Source organism: Sprattus sprattus, assembly GCF_963457725.1.
Source record: "Sprattus sprattus genome assembly, chromosome: 15".
Taxonomy (NCBI): Eukaryota; Metazoa; Chordata; class Actinopteri; order Clupeiformes; family Clupeidae; genus Sprattus; species Sprattus sprattus.
The window spans coordinates 20,782,139-20,801,121 of NC_137913.1; the positions used below are offsets into that span (position 1 = coordinate 20,782,139).

Genomic DNA, 18,983 nt, shown 5'->3' on the forward strand with positions numbered 1-18,983 from the left:
TACATTTGTGTTGATTGCTGTTGTTATGGTATTTAAAATACAGTAGTTAACACTTTTTGTCTCATAAACTATGATACTCACTGTTTATCTAGTTTCTATAACTTAAAAAAGTCAGCAGGGTGGCTAGGAAGCTTTACTGAGTATGACTGTAATGCTCTTAAAAAGGGAAGAAGAGACACAAATCTCTTCTCGGTTTAAAGAAGGTAAACTATCCTATTTCAAATACAAATATCAATGACTTGGCCTGCAGACTGTGCTGGGTACAGTTGAGCGTCTATGATGTGCATGTAAATGGTGGACAAAAGAACAACAAGTACTATCTGATGTTGTTGATGGTAGACAAGTCTGATCTACAGGGGACGTAGGACGACTAGTAAAGGCTAGTTTTATACACTTGGTACTTTTTGGATAACCTCCTACTTGATTGAGACCTTACAGTAGGCCTATACATGACTACTGTGTACTACAGTAGACATCCACAAAAGTTTAGCTTAGTGGTATCTGAAGGATGACACTACTTTTGAATTCTGAATGCCTTTAGGTTTTACTACTCAGAATACAAAACTTATTTGAATTTAAAGCAGCATTAAGGAGTTCTGTTCCAAAACTAGCACGCTTACTACCAAAAAGGCATGCAAAAACCTTGCAAGCCTCCCAACAGCCCAGCTGACACTGATAGAAGCTTGCCAACACACAAAATGCATTTTGGCAGTATAGCTGTCAATGTCATGTGTGTGAAAGCTTTTCTTCCATTTTTGCAGGGGGTTCCAGCCCGTTACACAGAACTACAGGGCATGTCTTGGATGGCTAGTGGGGAAGACAGAGGTGTTTTTCTGTTCTTCAAATGACCATATGCTATCAAAATTAATTTGAGGATGGTGCCAAAATGGTGCCTATAAAACCATACCTCTAAAAGTGGCAAATTGTTGCATAGTGTTACTTTAAGCTATTGGCTCGTCCTAAGTATTTCCGTTTGAACCGGGTTGTGGGGTGCCGTTAGCAAACACATTGAAAGTCACTGGCAGAGTACACACCTTGGCTGCCACATAAACTCTGTCGTAGTCTGGTCCACACCCTGTCCTTGCTGCATAAAGCCTGTTTTGTGAGATGTTGAGGGCGGGAGTATTCACGACAGCAAGTACTGAATATACGTCCTAAATGGGAAACTTCATTCAATGCCAGGACGGAAAGGATATGCACCGTTATTTTCTGATATCGACTGACGACAAAACTTTTAGAAGTGAAAATCAATGGGATTAATCTGAATTGGAATCTAATCCAAGGGTTTTACTTGCTTCAGTGAAATTCAGGTCTACTGGAGGGAAAGGTAATATAAATCTCGCTAAACTTTCTGAAGTGGATGGCACAGCTGAAACTGCGCTGGCTGCGCAGGATTTTTTTTAACCTGATTCCTCACTTAACAGACAAATATTAAATGTAAATGTCACGGTCCGTGTGAAAGTAATGTTTTAGCAGTTTTAGCAAGTTTTCACATCAACCAAAAATCGGATTGACAGATGCCAGAGGGTTTGAGCCAGTCAGTCTGTTAGAATGAATTGATTTTGCCCACGATCATGACGTGTGGCGTGTTGCGAGGTGGGTGTAGTAGTGTAATTGGCCATTGGCATTTAAAATCTGAATGTCAGTCACCCCTTAGTTTTGCCATATAAATCATTATGTTATCCTTTGTAGAACATCTTCCAAAGAGGGACAAACAAACAGATTTTGGGTGTTCAGAGTAGTGCAGATTTGTGAAGTTTTAAGAAGCAACATTCAAAATCGGTGCATCACCTTCTGTTCTCATTTACACATGACTGATATTGTAGTGAAGTGTGTAGTTTAGAAGCACAAACCTACGTTATCATGAAGCTAAAAACCTACAGAAGTATTGCAGCAGTTCTCTCTTTGAGGAATCCTTTGTAGAATCCGGAATTTTAAAAGTCATCCTTGAGGCTGGAGTTGTGGTTGAAGCTAAATCAACAGGATGGTGGATTTTTTTTGGCATACCTTCATTTTCCCACAACTACTTTTATCATCCCTCCCTTGACACAATCCACAAAACCCCCCTTCACTCTTCTCCTGGGCCTGCATCGTGTCACATCCCCTCAGCTCACTCGAGGGAGAGAAGATTAGCGTGTGGCCTTCCCAGCACACATGTGACTAAGACAGCCCTCACTTCTTTTTTTCTGCCAGTGCAGTTTTTGATGTGGGGCTTACTGCAGCAGCCAAATGGCTTTTGTATTTTCTCACCCCCATACTGGTCAGGGTGGCCCACTCACACCACCATGTCCAGCCCTCTAAAAACGTACCCTTTATGACTCACCAGCACAGCTCTCGTTGAAGGGTGTCATTTAACAAAAAATATGTGCTTTCGTTGTGTTTTATTGTGCTCCTGTCTCTATTGTCATTGTGCTGTAGAAAGCAGATCACCCCTCTGTAATTACGGGATATGGCTGTTCCTCCTGGCTGGATTCTAGGGTCTTTGTTTGCACTGTCTTGGGCTCAGGGCCAGTGGCTCTGGAGATTACACTATTGGATCGACAGCCCCCCAAAACACAAACACTCAGATGGCCCCACAGGCTTAAGATAATGGAACTACATTACTTCAGCTACAAGTAATGTCAAGTAAAGGACAAGTGGGCAACACGAATCGGGAATTTGACCAGCTATCACTTAATGCTACTACTGTTTTGGGTATTTTTCATCTAAAAGCTATCAGAAAATATGAAATGATATGACCTTTCACACAAGGACAGGTGTGTATCCACTCCAGTTGTCTGTTTACTCTGGTATTCTAGCAAGGGCGTAGGTTTGGTCTCAGCATTGGTAGGGACACTGCCCGGCAGACCCCCCCCCCCACCCCCACCCCCACCATAAATTAAAAAATGTAGTTGATGTTATATTTAACAGGCAAACTTTATTAGAATATATTAACATTTGTGTACTACTAACTTGTGGAACTTGGAACTGATTTAAACATAATAAGAATAATAAACCCTTAGTTTAAATTAAAAAAATAACGTTCTCCACATTTCTTGACACCACATGTTTTTGTTGTCCTTTTTGGATATCCCAAACATGAGTAAGACCTCATCTGAAGCCCTGATGGTCCAGCTGCTTCTTCCTCAACCTGCACTACATCTGCACTGGATTTCTTAGTTTCCTGAATGCATTTCAAAATATTGCCTTAATGAACAAAATTTCCTAATGAGAAGCACATGCAGTGCATTTGTTTGTTCTGAAATTAATTTGTAATATGTAGGTAAATGGTTCAGGTTTTATGGAGCTGTACTAAGCCTTCATCATCTGGATTGCAGTGCATTGAAATAATGTATTCATGAATTATATGCTACATACATTTGGGCATCCCAATTGATTGCACCTTTTTACTACCTTCAAGTATAACATGTATTCTCAAAATAGCCAGTGTGATTGATTACATTCATGGGTAAAATTGTCTAAACAGGGTAGGGTAGCTTATCCTTCTGGCTTCAACAAGACGAGATGTAATGCAAGCTAAAGTAACATGCCCTACACAATAACAACTTTCAAAACATGTTTCCATTGTACAATGGGTGGCGATTTAGGGCTAGCAGCTTTGCAATGTGGGTAGTTTTCCGACTAGCTAACTAACAGCGACCTGGGCTTTTTGATAGCTCTATATGGTGGAAAAAACTTCTGGCATCTCTTTTCTTTTTAGGTGGCTTTTCAGAGCACAAAAGGGTCAAAATATCAATGCTGAGACCAAATTAAATACTGATATGAGGCGTTATTATTTCCTGGCGAATTTAGTAGCTTACCGTATCAGACTACTAGCAGCACTCTTTCAGGATTCACGTAGTGTTTCTAACTCTGCCACTTCAGCCAATTAAATGACATCATCTTGTCTCACAAGCTCGAGGGCGCATTGGAAAACTTAGAAATGTATTTATAACTCTTCTGGGCGACGAACATTGTATTGATAATAATACGAATGAGTTTGCAAATATATTGTGCAAAATGATTTTTTTTCTCAAATTAACAAAATATTGGTAGGGACTTTTTTGTCTTTCCCAAACTTTGGTCGTGACTAGTCCCTACCAACCCTATGCAAACCTACGCCCTTGTATTCTAGGAAAGGCCAACCTGACCAGGCCCTCTGGCAATGTCACATTCCTTTCTAAAGACCCATTGGATGATGAACTATTTCGTGGTACACAAATTGGGCTCTTTCTTACGCTCTTTTGGTGTCCGGGCAACTTTAAAGAGCTTGGAGAACACACATACATAAAGTGTGTGGGTGTGTGTATGTGGTTGGGTGTACTTCTTGTTGTCCGTGTATGTGAGGGTTTGTGTGTTGGTATGTGTGTGTGTAGGGGGGGGGGGGGGGGGGGGATGTGTGTGTGTGTATGCATTTCAGTTTACAGCCCACACTTAACACTCTTTAAACACACTCTTGTGTTATCACATCCACATCTTCCCGCCTACTCAAACGTCCTGTTCCCCTTTACTCCTTTTTTAAAAAGCAGATGTGCACCTTTCCAACTAATTTGGGTAGATACGGCAGATAAACTCTTCAGAGCGCTCAGCTCGGTCTGATCAAAAGCTGTTCTACTTTTTGAAGGAAAAGGTTTTCTCACTGAAATCTCCTGGATAAAATCTTACAGCTCACCCATTTTTCGGAAAACTACACAGACTTCTTTATCAGTGTTTTCTCTGATCTCTGACAGGACCTCTGCATGTCCCTCTGCCACAACTTGAGCCTCCTTCCTCTCCTCCCACCCAGAAGTCTCACAGCACAGCCTGCCGTGAGGGATGAATTATGACGTAAGTGACGGGGGGGGAATTGGGAGAGGGCTTCCAGAATCTGAGAGTTGAAAGTTCTGTTTTTCTGTTTGTTTTGAAGTTTGAGTCATCGTATTTATTGGAAATTGTGTGTAATGGTGTGGAAAGAGTATATCTGACATAACATGTAGTTTCAGAAGACTTCTGTGTTGACATACGTTGGTGTATTTCTGTGTTCCTGTGTTCAAGTTCCTCATGAGCTGTGTGTCGCTGTTTTGTTTACATTAATGGAGACTATTTTTTCGGGTAAATTAATCAAGCTTTCAAAAAGTTGACAGGTAGTTTCAAGAAGTAAAAATCAGTAAATTATTCTCAGGTCTTGACTGAGTGTGTGACGTTCAGAGTTTCCTTAACACATAAGATCTTTGACTCTCTGTACAGCGGACGTCTGTCAAGGTTATATGGAAATAGTCAGCCCAGTAAAGTCTAAACTCTTTGATGGAAAATTCCAATAACTGTAACGCTTATATAGTTTTTCTTTCATTCATTTACTCACTTACTCCCTCTCACTGCCCACACAGACATGAAGTCATTGGCTTGAGCAAACCTGCAGTTAGTATTTACAGATGACTGGCTTATTAGACTGCCAAAGGTCGGCAAATGGCTGTCTGGCAGCCCTCCTCTGCCATCCATGCCCGCAGGCATAAATGTGCATGCTTTTAATCCCAGATGGCGGACGAATCTTCTAGCAGGTCTGTAAATGGTTTGGGGTCTGAAGGGTCATTTGGGTCATTATGACCATACCCGTTCTTAAGAACATTTTGTATGAAACATTCAAGACTACTTTAAAATCTATGACAACTAAACCCTTAATGTTTTAGTCTAACTCTCAGAGAAGAGTACCGTCACTGGCATAATGACTTTGGAAAATCTCAGCCACTGTATTGCATGGCCAATGGATCTTACCAGCTTTGTTTGCTATGGAGCATTTCTAGGCCAGCCACTACCTTCAATCCTCAGAAAAATGTAGTGGTTGGGAAATAGTGTATAGTATATACTACTGTGCATTGTGCAACTTAAGCTGGCTGATGTGGGCCCACTCCACTCTGCTCTGGATCCTCAGGGTCGCTCAGTCGCAGCCACCCTTCTAAGGCGATATCGCGTCGGCATGACGGAGACAGAGAGCCCTCCCTCCTCCAACGCTGCCCCGACTAGTCAGCCGTCGGGAGATAGCACAGACGCCCAGCGGGAGGCAGATGCCTCCTTCCCCTTGTCCTCTCTAGATGAGCTGTTTGAGAGCGAGGAGGGGAGCTCGCCACCCATGCAGGACTCCTCCGCCAAGCCCATGCAGCAGGGCGACGGCAAGCAGAACCTGCGGAATAAGTTCCAGGGGGCCTTCAAGAAGGGCATCTCCAACCCCATGGACCTCCTGGAGTCCACCATCTATGACTCCCAAGTGGCCCCTGGGTCTAAGAAAGCACCCATGGACTCACTCTTCGACTATGGGACGTGCCGGGAAACAAACAACCAGAAACGCAGACGGAAGAAACTGCCACGGGGGTAAGATGGGCGATGTCTGACTTTTTATTGTCAGAGACACAAATTTGAATCTATGGGTAATGAAGAATCTGCATGTGAAGGGTTAGGGAATCATCCATTAAGATCACTTCATGGGTATAGGGGTGGTTTACCCTGGAGTACTGTTAGTAGGCTGTAGTGTAGACAGCCGGTCAGTAGGACCTTGACACGAAACACAGTAGCCTTGTTGTTGGGCTCACTGAGCTGCCGTTGAGGTAATATTTAAGTTATGGGCTGTTCTTGGCTTCCCTGAGTCTGCAGCAAACAGTGGGGTGTATTATAGGCCACTAGGGAGAGTCTTCCATTCGGTATGAGCTGTGCACATCACCTGCGCACCCGTCCAGCTCTATCTGCAAACTTCCCCACTTTGCTGCTAGGGCCAATAAGACATGGTGACATATTGACTCAACGGGACTTAATGCAATTTAATTAAAGCTCATTATGAAATTAAGTTAACTTGTGAGTAGCTTTGAACAGTATATTTTCTCCACAGCTCTGAAATACCTCACCTCACCTCATTTGATATTTTCTGTTGAGTTATATTAAAAACACAACATACAGTCTGTCATTATATTTTCATGAAAAATAAAGAATATCTCTTGGTCCTGAGATGTGTTATGCATATAAGCAGAAATATTTATGAATTCCATACCAGCTTTAATCTGATGCGACACAGTAGCAAGGGTCCTGAGTTGTGTTTCTTAGCTTTCGGCTTGTCTGTTTTCACAGGAAGGCAGAGATGTCTTGCGACGAGGACCCCACAGCCGATCCACCGAAGGTGGTAAAGATCTTCAACCGGTCGCTTCTATTCGATGCAGTGTCACGAGCTGAGCCCGAGGCCCTGGACGGCCTCCTCGAGTACCTGCAGAGCCGAGACAAGAGGCTGACCGATGAGGATTTTAGAGGTGAGGCCAGTGTGGGAAGGAAGGAAGCCTTCATATTTCTGTTGGTTTACAGGCCAGTCAGGATTCACAAGTCACTGTGGGCAAAAAAGGTCAACGAGCAAGTAGGGGTGTTTGTTTGGATAATGAGGGTTCTGTGTGCAGATGTGTTTGAAAGAGGCTTGGTCTCTCAGACATACACAGAAGCACACACTGAGGGATTGAGAGGGGGGTAGATGCTGAGTAAAAAAAAAGGGACAGAGAAAGAAAAAAGAGCAAGCAACATGGTGTCATCTCCAAAGATAAAACAAATATCTATAAATATAGATGTTGAATGCTGAAGAGGAGAGTCTGTTGCCATTGTAAAAGCACAGCAAACTTGAGTGCCAAAAGCACAGTGCAGTGCCAGATGGGAATGGAACCCATCCACCCAGTGTTGATTCAGCAGCTCATTTGATAAATCACGTTGTAACACATTGTGTCTGGGGTTATGCAATTTCTTTATACTTTATCACTTTTTGGCAGGAAGTCGTTACCAAAATAGCTGGAACCACCCTCAGCTGTCACTGCCACATGAGTTATATTGCACACTTTTAATCACAAGCGGATGCTCCTGAAAACAAGCAACATCTGAGTCTTTCCACTTTCTGTGGGATAGATAACATTTTTTGCATGCCGTGGTAACTGTATAATGTCTGATTGTGGAAGGATGGATGTAAACCATGCCCTCAATTCAGCAGGCAAAATTGATCATATACGAATATCTTGCCTGGCGCAAGATGTCTTCAAGTTTTTACAATTGGCGTTTTGGCATATTAAAAATAACATATTGTGGACTAACACTTCCAACAGATATGCTTAAAAATACACCATGTGGTTTTGTTAACAAATTACTTTATTTACCATCCAGCTTTATGAAACTCTTTATTGTTACTCAGTTGTGTCCTTTACAGGCAAATGTTGTTTTTGGCCCCTGAGTAAGACAGAGGAAACTGGATTGATGTCAGAGCTTTGTCCTAGCAAAGGCGGGCCTGTTTCCTGTCGGCCATGCCTGGATGTAAACCATGCCCTCAATTCAGCAGGCAAAATTGATCATATACGAATATCTTGCCTGGCGCAAGATGTCTTCAAGTTTTTACAATTGGCGTTTTGGCATATTAAAAATAACATATCGTGGACTAACACTTCCAACAGATATGCTTCAAAATACACCATGTGGTTTTGTTAACAAATTACTTTATTTACCATCCAGCTTTATGAAACTCTTTATTGTTACTCTTATACAGTTGTGTCCTTTACAGGCAAATGTTGTTTTTGGCCCCCTGGAGTAAAACAGAGGAAACTGGATTGATGTCAGAGCTTTGTCCTAGCAAAGGCGGGCCTGTTTCCTGTCGGCCATGCCTGAGCATTCTGGAGCATCTAGCACAGCCCAGCCAGAAATCACAGCAAACTGTCCTAAATGGAAAGAGGAGCTTGACAGGCATTTTGAAGATTGTCTCAGCCTGAATGTAAATAGAGAGAAGACGGGGACAAAGACAGAGAGAAAGAGAGAGCGAGAGAGAAAGAGAGAGAGAGATTGTGTTTGCCGTCTATCAGGCTATATTTAACCCACTTCTCCAGCTCCCCAAACACTGTGACTTTGACCCCTTGCTAAAAATCGGTGGTCTTTCAAACCTTACATTTCCCATACAGCTGAAACCCACTGCTTTAGATAAATGCACCATTCTGTGCCTTTGCATTCTGTCAACCTCATAATTGACACCTGGAACCATTGAAAATTCACATAATGAATTCTCATAAAGCCTCTTCTTTCTGTAACTCAACCTCCTTGTTTTCATTTTCATTCCAGAACCTTCGACGGGAAAGACTTGCCTTCCCAAAGCCCTGTTGAATCTATACAGCGGTCGAAATGACACCATTCCTCTGCTGGTTGATATAGCGGAGCAGACGGGGAATCTGCGCGAGTTCATTAACACGCCGTTCAGAGATGTTTACTACCGAGGTGAGGCCTCTCGCCTCCTAGGGCCCCACTGGTTGCGACAACACAGGGACACAGTTGCCTGGGGGCGCAACAGGTCTTTCACAGTGCGGTTGGCCGTCACAAAAGAACCATCCAGTTAAAGTGGTTAATAGAATGAAGCAAGTTTCAGAGGTTGGTCTTGCGCCCCTCTGAGGAGCAATGCCGTTTTCAAACTCATAGCAAACCTGTGTGTGGTTCATCTGTGTGTGTATACAGCTTCCTCACAGACATGTGTTTACAATGGGTCAGTCACAGTATATATTGTGTAGGTTACCATAAAGCTGTGCTTGTGGAAGAGCTTGTAAGGTCTGACAGTGTTACTGGAAAGGCAGACAGGGGAGACCCTCACTCACTCAGCTTGACAATGTGTGGACATGTTGTTTTTGAAAACTGCTGATAATGTCCAGCATCCTGACATGACAACGAACAGTGTAAAAGTAAAACTTGTTGATACAGACGTTACAAAGACTAGACTGTGATGGAAACAGTAGGCCCAGGCAGTAGGCTGCATAGGATTGTGTTTGTCCACTAAAATGTACTCAGCTACTGTTTTATACTCTTTTATTGCCCAGAGGATCAACTGTTTTTAAGGCAGACCTGCTTTAAATATCACCTTTGAATCTAAAGTGGAGCTAGTGAATAGTGATATTTGTATGTGGAGAGATCAGTGTGTGGCATGGCTGTGTTCTGAAGCAACCCTTTTACTGTGCTACCAGGCCAGACAGCGTTGCATATTGCCATCGAGAGGCGCTGTAAGAAGTATGTGGAGCTTCTGGTGGAGAAGGATGTAGACATGCATGCCCAGGCCAGGGGACGCTTCTTCCAGCCCAAAGATGAGGGGGGATATTTCTACTTCGGTAAGTCTCCACTTTGCTTACGCCACATCCAGCACAAGCCTGTAGTCATACATGCTGTGGGTTAGATTGCCCTTTTTATGATGGTGCTATGTAATAGTTTCATTATGTAAAACTTACGTCATTGTGGTTGCTGTGTGATGGCGACACTCTACACCAGTGAAGGAAAAAAACTCTCCGCTGTGTGTTTTTGAAGTTGTGGCTTTATTGACTTCATTCATGAAACGGTCTTAAAGCTTGGCGTACAGGCTAGTCCAGAGCATCAGATTACCTCCTTCATTAGAGGTTCCACATTTTTTTTTATAGAAGATTTAAATAGAGATTTTCCATATTATAAGATCATATGAAAACAATTGACTCCATGTCATGATGTGAATTATATTTATAATGGTTAATGAAAAAGTTGAAGATCGATGTGAGATTTATTTGCCGTAGGAACAGGAAATGTTGGAGAACTGTAGAAAGTTGAGTGAAGTGCCTCCGTTGCCATGGTAAAGTCAGGTGATAGTTTTGAAGAGCTCGCCCTCTGCCAGCCTCTGTTGGTAGTGAGTGTGAATGACCACAGACAGTTGAAGTATTCATGAAACGGCTCAACCCAGCCCAGCTAAGCAGGAGGCGTCTGTGGTTGCAGGCTAGGGCAGGGCGGGATAATCAAAACAGAAAAAAAGGACATGAAGTCACAAATAAAACAGGTTTAGATGGACGTGGTAGGGGTGAACAAGGAGTTCCTTTAGTGGGCTCACTAAACAGACCAACGGCTTTTGATTCCAGCTGAATGGGCCTCATGTTTGTTGACCTGGCTGAGGTCTTCTTGGACTTCCAGACGTTTGGGTGGGGAACTGCTTTGACCCCCTCGTTGCCCTCTACTGGCAGGAAAGAGGAATTAGACAAGTAATAACTACTGACAGCATGAATGTAATTGACAATGGTGTAACACATGGATCGATTGTTTATATATCTTACTGAATTTCCTCTTGTTCACCCCCATGCATCAGAATAGGATAAATTGAATTGAAATCGAAATTGAAATTGACAGAATCAAGGAAGACAAGCTAGTAAGAAAGATGGAGGCAGAGCAAAGGAAAAGAGAGAGGGAGAATGGATCCATTTCTAATTGTGCTGGAGAGCCCCCACAGACAGCCTTATGTGGAACCTTCCCCTCTCCTCCTCTCCCCTCTCCTCCCCTCCCCTCCCTATACCGGTATGGCTCCCTGAGAGTGACGTGAGCGAGAGTCAGAACCTGGCAGTGCGAGTCTGGTTAACGTGCTTTAGCAATCACGCTAATGCCTCAGAGCACTCATGCAAATCAGCAGAGAGAGAGAGAGAGAGCGAGCGAGAGAGAGAGAGAGAGAGAGAGAGAGAGAGAGAGGTGGGGGGCAATCTGTCCCCCCAGTGTTAGGCCTCTCAGCCGCTAGCTAATGGGATATTGCTTAAAAGATGCAGGCCAATCTAATCCAATACACCTTTTGTCAAATTCAGTGAACTGCTCCTCACAGTCCTCTAGCCATCTGTTCTGGGAGAATGAAAAAAAAATCGTTGGTGCTCGTACACTGTCCTGGCTCTGTAAATGGGAAACAAAGTGATTTGAACCGAGCGATTAACAATTACAGACAGTCAACGCATTGCTTCAGAAGCATAGAAGGGAGTAATTTGATTAGCTGTTAAGATTAAATATCAACAACGTTTCGCCAGAATTGTAAACTGTACCTTGAAGGCAGACAGCTTGACCTGGTTGGTGGGTTTCTTTTACTCATCCTGGAGAACACATATGAGGCACGAGTTACTGAAGCAACAGTGTCATGTCATGGGACGTATGTTGAAGTTGGATGTTTCTGTGTGTGTGTGTGTGTGTGTGTGTGTGTGTGTGTGTGTGTGTGTGTGTGTGTATGTCTAGAATGCATTCCAAGCAAGGGTGTCAAAAGCTGCCTGGTTTATAGAGTCTTCATGGTGAATGGTTGTGATGTGAAAGCCAGCAGTAGAAGCTTCATCTTTGAGGCATTTACCCGTGACCAATTGACAGCCTCACATATTGACTTGGGAAGTCACTTGTTTGCATTAAAGACACTAATCACTGTTTTCCAGTTTACTAACATAATGTCCAGTTTGTTTTGTGGCTTAAGGTGATTGTAGATGCAACCAAAGTACACCTGAGCTTGCAGTTGAAATAAAGGATGTCTCTCTGTTTCTCCCTAATGTTCCTGTTTCTCTTGTTCCTCTTCATACTGTTCAGGTGAGCTACCCTTGTCTCTGGCCGCCTGCACCAACCAGCCGGACATGGTGCACTACCTGACGGAGAACCCGCTAAAGAAGGCCGACCTGCGGCGGCAGGACTCCCGGGGAAACACGGTGCTCCATGCCCTGGTGCACATCGCTGACAACACGCGTGACAACACACGCTTCGTCACCAAGATGTACGACTTGCTGCTAATCAAGAGCGTCAAGCTCTACCCCGACAGCAACCTGGAGATGATCCCAAACAACGACGGCATGTCCCCACTCATGATGGCGGCCAAGCTAGGCAAGATTGGGGTAAGAGACGAATGTACGAATGTGAGAGAGTGGCTCTTGAGATGGTGGGTTCTTTTTTCATGTGGCTCGAAATCTGTAATCTTGCTGTGGTACGAAAAGCACCATTCCTTCACACAGTTCCTCTGCGGTTATTATCATTAGATTGGACCTTATTCTTTGTTTTTGGCTTGAACCTTGATGTCCCCTCTCTGGATTCCAGGTGTTCCAACACATCATCCGCAGGGAGATCAAAGACGAGGAGGCACGGCACCTCTCCCGGAAGTTCAAGGACTGGGCCTATGGGCCGGTTTACTCATCCCTCTATGACCTCTCCTCTCTGGACACATGCGGTGAGGAGGTCTCTGTACTGGAGATCCTGGTCTACAACAGCCGCATAGAGGTAGGTGTGTGTGTGTGTGTGTGTGTGTGTGTGTGTGTGTGTGTGTGTGTGTGTGTGTGTGTGTGTGTGTGTGTGTGTGTGTGTGTGTGTGTGTGTGTGTGTGTGTGTGTGTGTGTGTGTGTGCGTGTGTGGTGTGTGTGTGTGTGTGACAGTGTGTGTGTGTGACAGTGTGTGTGTGTGTGTGTGTGTGTGTGTGTGTGTGTGTGTGTGCACTCTCTTCCAATTGTTATTCCACTTCAGGTTTTATTTAAGGATTTAAGATGAAAGCTGTCTATAACTGTCTGTCTTGAACAACCTTGCATGGTCACGGAGAAAAGGCATTGCCCATGTTATTATAAGAGAGAGAGAGAGAGAGTAAGAGAGAGAGAGGCAGAGAGCAAGAGAGAAAGGATGTGTCACTTTCACCTCTTCATGCTGCCCGTCAAGCTCGGGGCCGTTTCTCTCTGCTTTTCTCCGTCTTTATAGCTTCATTTTTATGTATCCTCTGTAGTCTCTCCCACTCCCCCATCCTGGCATTTATAAAATGCAGTGGTGCGCTCGCGGCTATAACATGGTGGTTTTCGGGGGCTCCAATCACTGGTCACAGAAGGACGGGATTAAACAATGAATGTAAAAGAATATTCCAGGCCGCAGGCTATTATGCCCGCGTTGCCTGTAGATGCATACACTTGAGGAATAATAGCTACCACTCTGCCCCTTTTAGGGGATGAGCAATATAAGCACAAAAAAAAGGAAGACTCGCTACCGGGTGAACTCGTTGGAGAGTCCCTTAAAAGCTCATGCATAAAGAACAGTATCCCCTTCGACTGCCCACACACAGATTTTCTGGTAATGCAACCTCAAGGCTTGTTAGTCCATACAAATGACACGGGGAGACAAAGAAAAGTCAGGTTTAGATAAATGCCTGAGGCACAAAGGAAACCATGTATTCACTTCAAAGGGTTGGACTCAATACAGACCTCATGCAGTAGCTACAATAGTCCTTTTTGAACATCACAACTCTATAGCCCTACTACACACAGTTACATGCCATGCCATTAGGCAGAAAGCTTCAGTCACACAGAGAGAGTCTCTCTAAATAAGGGAGTCTACTCCAATGAAATGCCTTAAGGATTGCTGTCACCACTGTGAGCCCTCAGGTGTGTCGGATGAGGCCCCTATGCAGCGCAAGACACAAGATTCATGAGTACCGGACAGTCTATAAATATACTACACTTCAACCTGTTACAGAAAATACCCATAATTCCTTACTGTTTGGGCTCTTCCAGCAGAACCGTCATGAGATGCTGGCCGTGGAGCCCATCAACGAGCTGCTCAGGGCCAAGTGGCAGAAGTTTGGTGCCGTCACCTTCTACATAAATGTCATCTCCTACCTGTTCACCATGATTGTCTTCACTCTGGTGGCCTATTACCGCCCACTAGAGGGACAGGTGTGTGTGTTTATGTTTATGTTTATATATGTGCTGTATGCTGTGAGCTTTGTGTAGGCTGTATTATAGCTGCCTAAATATAAGCATTTAAAAATGCAATATTTGTTCATTCTTGATCACCATTCCGTATTATTAAGAGATCTGTGAATGTAGATTTTGTGAAGCAGTACGGAGCCTTTCTAAGGTCTATATAGTTCTTACCAAGAAAAGCATGTGTTTTTGTGTGTGGACATGCATGCTGAGTCCTTTTGTGTGTGTATACTGTATGTGTGTGGATATACTGCACGTGCATCAGTGTTGAGTTGAACTTCTGTGTGTGTCACCAGCCTCCATACCCTTATGTCACCAGCGCAGACCATCTGCGACTGGCAGGAGAGATCATTACAGTGGGCTCCGGAGTGTTCTTCTTCCTCAGCAATGTGCGTCGAAAACACTGGCAACACACACACACACACACACACACACACACACACACACTCACACGGCTATACAGAAAAATGTCATGCCAAAACTGTGTTTTCATTAAAAGATTGAACTTGGCAATTACACATTATAGCTACTAGCCTATCGCATTATTCTGTCAATGCTTGCTAGAAATGTGCTTATTAAGCTCTGGTCTTAGCTGAACTTTCAGGATTTTTTTATGTACATCCTGCTGTCCTCTAAAGCCTGCTAAGTATGCTAAAGTCTTCTTCTCCATCCTTTTAGATTAAGGACCTCTTTCTGAAGAAGTGCCCGGGGGTTAACTCGTTATTTATTGATGGATCCTTTCAGCTACTCTAGTAAGGCTAACACTCTACTTTTCCTCTGCTCATCATCTCTCTCTCTCTCTCTCTTCCTCTCTCTCTCTGCTTCTCTTCTCTACCCCCCTCTCCCTCCCTCTCTCTCTCTTTTCCTGTCTCCCGCTGCATCCTTCCGCATCTTTCCCTCCGGCTTATTTCTCACCCTTTTAATTGAGCTGTCTAATTAATTCTACAACCTCTTCTCTGGCGTGTTTTGTAGTTTACATCCTCCTTTAATAAAAGCCCCACAATCCAAACAGAGGAGAATGGGGGGAAACACACAGAACGCTGTTTATGCTAATCTGAGTTGATAAACTGACAAGGCCTGAAGCGCCATAGTCAAGTAAAAGGGGTAAGGGTAAAAAGAACACTGCACGCTATCGTATGAGGACAGATTGTCCGCTGCTCAGAAGCCCACGGCTGCAGTTGAGTGAGGTGTTCCTGAGACCCGAAATGTCTCTTGTCTTTTTCCCAGCTTCATCTATTCCGTGCTGGTGCTGGTGGCTGCCGCGCTCTACCTGTCTGGGGTCGAATCCTATGTAACGGTCATGGTGTTTGCTCTGGTGCTGGGCTGGACGAACATGCTCTACTTCACGCGAGGTCTCAAACTCACTGGCACCTACAGCATCATGATACAGAAGGTAACGTTACTGCTCGGATGTCAAATGGCCGAGTAAATGGATGGTAGTCAGCAAGTTTGCAGCTGCCTCAAGTTGGCGCAGCACAAATGCTAAAAGAATATTTTTCCTCTCTTCATCCACTCTAAATGATTCAGAGAAGCTTTCACACCAAAGGCTCACTCACTGTCTTGCTACTCTCTCATTGTCCCCATATTTTTCCTCTCACAGATCCTTTTCAAAGACCTGTTCAGATTCCTGCTGGTGTACGTGCTCTTCATGGTCGGATACGCCTCAGGTACAGCACACTTTGGTCCGACTGTAGACTTACCCCGCATCCATTGAGAACCTGGCCTCTGTGATGATATATACTTAAGAAACACTCAGTGCTTCACAGTCCAGTGCAATTCAATTCAATTTGATTTATATCAGTTGGGTGCTCTTCAGTTCATTTAATTTCAGTGCAGTTCAGTTTTATTTGAATAGTGGCAGATAGAAGAATAGTGAAGAATACTTCAAGCAAGCATCACCCTCTCTGGTAACGGTTTCTCCTTCTCTACCCTCTACCAGCCCTGGTGTCACTCCTGACCGCGTGTCCCCCTCCTGGGTCCGACTGTCCCGGGGATGAAGGCTGCCCCACATACCCAAAGTGCCGCGACGCAGACACCTTCAGCAACTTCCTGCTGGACCTGTTCAAGCTGACCATTGGCATCGGTGAGATGGAGATGATCCAGAGTGCCAAGTACCCCGTGGCCTTCCTCATCCTGCTGGTCACCTACATCATCCTCACCTTCGTCCTTCTACTCAACATGTTGATCGCTCTCATGGGGGAGACGGTGGGACAGGTGTCCAAGGAGAGCAAGAAGATCTGGAAGCTGCAGGTGAGAACCAAAGGCAGAGGCTGGGATGGACTGAGCGGTGATCCACTCAATATCACCGTGTCCTCACTGCCATATTATAATTCCTCAGAAATATTACATAATAAGCAGTAGTGAAAAAGCCCTGAGGCAGAGTTAGATATAACTGACAGTATAATTTGATGTCATTGTGTTCATCATCTTTATTATCTTTGACATGTTTCAACTGAAATGGTGGTCTGTTTAATTTTATGGGGTACTCTGTTCATTTTAGTAATGTCTGTGGGTTTTATTGAAACTTAACAGTGGGCTACAACCATCCTGGATATAGAACGCTCCTTCCCTGTCTGCTTACGAAAGTCTTTCCGAGTGGGGGAGATGGTTACTGTTGGCAAGAACTGGGATGGAACCCCCGACAAGCGCTGGTGTTTCAGGTAGGAAGGGTTTCTGTGCAACCAACAGGTTTGAATTCTTTATTTTTCAAAGGGAGTGAACGTCTCCTTTTGAAAATGTGTTTAGGGTGGATGAGGTCAGGTGGTCACACTGGAATCAGAACTTGGGAATCATTAACGAGGACCCAGGCCAGAAGGAGCTCAACCAGGACTACGGTAGCAGACCGCAGACCGTTCGAGGGCTGAGGAGAGGTGAGGCTCCAAAACTGCCCCACCCTTCGGTGGGCTTCCGCTTGGCTGGAATAGTGTATGGTTCAGTCTGAGCTACTTTGTTTGTTTCCCATTTACAGACCCAGGATTGTACAGACACTGTAGTGCTTTTAAGTGGACTTACAGAACAGACAGCAAGAGAACTTCAAGAAGCAATTAGCTCACTGTGACAAAAAAGTTTATTGGATTGGAATCAGGGACCTTTAATTAAACTAAAATGTCGATTTTTTGACAAACGTGAACAGGGTCACACCACCTCCACCACTCCACACACACATGCACTTAGTCATGCGTACATGTACATACCACACAACCACACTTTTGCACCCCTCCTACACACACACACACACACACACACACACACACACACACACACACACACACACACACACACACACACACACACAGAGAGACACACACACACATATGCACAATGTATTCTGGAGTTTCTAAAGAAAGATTGCACAATGTAAAGCTACATATGTCTTAGAAACAACTGGCAGTCCAGACATCTCCGAAAGACACCCCACCTTGAACCTTGCAGACCACACACAAGCAGAGCCACATTCCCATAATATAAACTAACACTCAAAACCACTCTTCCCTGATAGATCGCTGGTCCACCGTGGTGCCTAGGGTGGTGGAGCAGAACAAGGCTCCTCGGTCCCCTCGGGACCTGGTGCTGGAGATGGAGCCCCTCGCCCGCCACCGCCTAGAGAGCTAGGGCCACACAGGGGCCTAACTGGGGCCTCTGGAGACTTCTGGACATCTGCTGCTACCACCCACTCCAGCCCAGTCCAACTCAGCGCGGTCAGTTACACCTGCAAGCAGCTTGGGGTTGTCACCTCAACAGTGCTGCTGGCGACTATCGAGTACTTGTCATGCTCTTTAGAGGGAGCTGGAATGGAATTGCGGTGTCTTGTTCACTGTTACAAAAAAACACAGTTTCTATATTGGTGCTTAAAACAGTAGGCCTATGTTGGAGGAAATGTAATTTTAGTTATACACAGGAAAAGATGTTAAAGTCCTTGTGCTATTGGTTGGGGACTTCCTACAATGGCCAAACCTCTCATTATCCCATGCAAGTACACATACCCAACAACCTAACCTAAGATTTATAACACAACAGGGTACACTACAATCATCATATAGCTACTTACCAATACTTAACAACAACATCAGCAAACACGCCTTTGTGAACATTTCATAGGGATTATGAAGTTGGCACCTTCCTTTGTCTGTGTTATGTTGGATTAGGCCAACAACCATGACCGAATGCCAGTCAACCGGGTTCTTCAGCTATACCATTTACTGGTGGCTCTAAGTATGCCATCATACTTATGGCCCATAAATTAAGGTGGCTCTAAGTATGGCCCCTTCACTTATACCCATGCCCCCGTTGATGCAGGCTGTAAGTATGGTAAAATCCAGAAACATTACTGGACCTGACATATATGTGTATTTTCTTGAATGCTGCTTTTGTAAATTATTAACCTGTATAACTGACAGCTCAGTTTGAATGAATGAATGCGGTGATATGCATTGGAAAAGAGTTGACTGCGCCATGCAAGGGGGTTTCTGAAAGGTATGCACCAATCACTCTCCATTTACTGATTTTGCTGTCAGCAGC

At 44.3% G+C, this 18,983-nt stretch overlaps 1 protein-coding gene across 2 annotated transcripts; it reads left to right on the forward strand.

The window, feature by feature from the left end:
* The first annotated feature begins 1,261 nt into the window (after positions 1–1,261).
* On the forward strand, positions 1,262–18,112 carry trpv4 (transient receptor potential cation channel, subfamily V, member 4). Of its 2 annotated transcripts, none has more exons than XM_080852805.1 (17): positions 1,262–1,327; positions 4,710–4,806; positions 5,888–6,324; positions 7,072–7,247; positions 9,073–9,225; positions 9,960–10,100; positions 12,328–12,626; positions 12,826–13,005; positions 14,274–14,435; positions 14,762–14,854; positions 15,144–15,217; positions 15,693–15,858; positions 16,066–16,132; positions 16,405–16,715; positions 16,998–17,125; positions 17,211–17,335; positions 17,965–18,112. In XM_080852805.1, the coding sequence occupies exons 2-17, from the start codon at positions 4,795–4,797 to the stop codon at positions 18,075–18,077; spliced, it is 2,637 nt and encodes an 878-aa protein (XP_080708931.1). In that variant the 5' UTR covers positions 1,262–1,327; positions 4,710–4,794; the 3' UTR covers positions 18,078–18,112. The 2 variants fall into 2 exon arrangements, with proteins under 2 accessions (XP_080708931.1, XP_080708932.1); XM_080852806.1 differs by having other exon boundaries at positions 14,277–14,435.
* Positions 18,113–18,983: the final 871 nt, after the last annotated feature.